The following is a 1,965-nucleotide window of genomic DNA, read 5'->3' on the forward strand; positions in this document are numbered from 1 at the left end:
ATATATATATATATAAAACAACGATATATATGATAATTAAAAAAAAGAAAATTTATGGAAACTGGAATATCATAAATATATATTTCATTTTCTACCTCTATGATTAAATATTTTGATAGCACATGCTAAACTAAAATAAGAACTCGAAATAATAATACCTAAATACAAAAACCTTAACGATAAATATAGACAATATACCATTTATCAAAAAATATACCATAAATTCATTAAAAAAAACTTGAATATAAATAAGATTTTTATATAAATTATACAATTATAGAGAGGAGGAATATCAAGATTCATTAAAAAAAAATTATTTAATTCCAAAAATAGATACTTGTTTGAACATCAATGTTATTATATTGTACATTTTTGATGAGAAACTGTATTATTCTGTAAAGTATGGGTAATGTAAGTTTGAATAGTTATAATAAAAAATATACAATTTAACATTTTTATATTACTAATTCCATAAACATGAAAAATTAATTTTCAGAGGAATCTTAATTTCGTTATACTAATTTTATTTTTTATTAGTATGGAGTCATAGAAAATTTTAATAAATATAATAAAATAATAGAAAAATTCAAATTTATTGATCATAACCATGATTTTTCAAGTAAATGTAAGAATATTCTTGATAAGTTTCCAAAAGAAATTGGATTTGGTTATATGGAAATGTGCTTTAAAGCGATATCATATTTAGATTATATAAATAGGAGTGGAGAAGGAATATCTACTGAACCTGTTTGTAAATACTTATATTTTTGGATATATCATTATTTTAAAAAAAATTCTCATACTATGCATTCAAAAAACTTTTATAAAGAAGTTCTTAATGAAGACAGTTATAGTATTATATTTAGAACATGCTTTAATTATTCGGAAACCATTCCAGAAAATGAACTGGAAAATATGAAATATATATATGATATGAAAAATAAGATTAATGATATAAAAACGTCTACTTTTACATCTTGCTCTGGGAATAAATGCTTATGTGCTCAAGAATATGCAGACATATATTTGAACTCAATGAAAGTTTGTGGAATAAATTATAACTCTGATTTTTGTAATGAAATAAAAAACATTAGAAATGAATTTCTTGAATTAGAATTACCCAATAATTGTCCAGTTCATATTCCAGAAATAATATATTCCTTGCATAGAACTAAAATACAAGTCCCTATAATAGTCACATTTTTGGTAATATTCGTAATATGTATGATCATATTTATTGTTTGTAAGGTTAATTATGATATTTTTTATACATATTTACACAACGAACTCATTTTTCTGTATAATTTAATAACAAATATTTCTTTCCAAAAAAAATATATGCTGAATTGAATAATTATTTTATATTATGAGATAGTTCACCCCATATTCTTCCTGGTTTCATGGTGCAATAAAAATTGTAAAAAATAAGTTGAAAAATATACATGAAGAAAAGAATATAGTGCAGAATTATGAAAGATATAACATAGATTTAGGCTATAGAAGATATTCTGTATTATATTATTCTTCCTAACTATACCGTCGCATTTAAAATTAAATAAATATGCCTTTCTTATACAATCTAAAAAATGATGTATGGAAATTATATTGTGCCCATAATTTTTAATAGTTTTATATGAGTATTAAATAATATTTATAATTTCAAAAGATATATTAATATATTGTTCCAAAAAGGAAAAAAAAAAAAAAAATAGCATAATAATATTAAAAATGTAATATGATAACTGTATGAATAGTGAGCTATGATACTATTTGTAACTATATTATAAATATAGTTTAAATTTATATATTTTCTTGCAAAAGTATGATATAATTAATATTTAAAAAAATATATTATAAATAAAGTAACAATATAACATATATGTTAATTTAATAGTGTAAATGGTAATTGCTGATGTATAATAATTTTATACAGCTGGTATGAAATATTTCAATATACATTTTATT

The 1,965-nt window shown here is 20.4% G+C and overlaps 1 protein-coding gene across 1 annotated transcript in view; it reads left to right on the plus strand.

Moving 5' to 3' along the window:
* The window catches only part of PGO_000895 (variable surface protein), a gene marked incomplete at both ends in the record, with an annotated part of 1,875 nt that extends 344 nt beyond the window's left edge, over positions 1 to 1,531 (plus strand). The window contains 2 exons of the mRNA XM_028690855.1: positions 538 to 1,248; positions 1,376 to 1,531. Coding sequence (XP_028546656.1) covers positions 538 to 1,248; positions 1,376 to 1,531 — 867 coding nt within the window. The remainder of the gene's footprint in view (positions 1 to 537; positions 1,249 to 1,375) is intronic.
* Between the last annotated feature and the right edge of the window lie 434 nt (positions 1,532 to 1,965).

The sequence above is a fragment of the Plasmodium gonderi genome (assembly GCF_002157705.1).
Source record: "Plasmodium gonderi DNA, contig: Pgo-contig_87, whole genome shotgun sequence".
NCBI lineage: Eukaryota > Apicomplexa > Aconoidasida > Haemosporida > Plasmodiidae > Plasmodium > Plasmodium gonderi.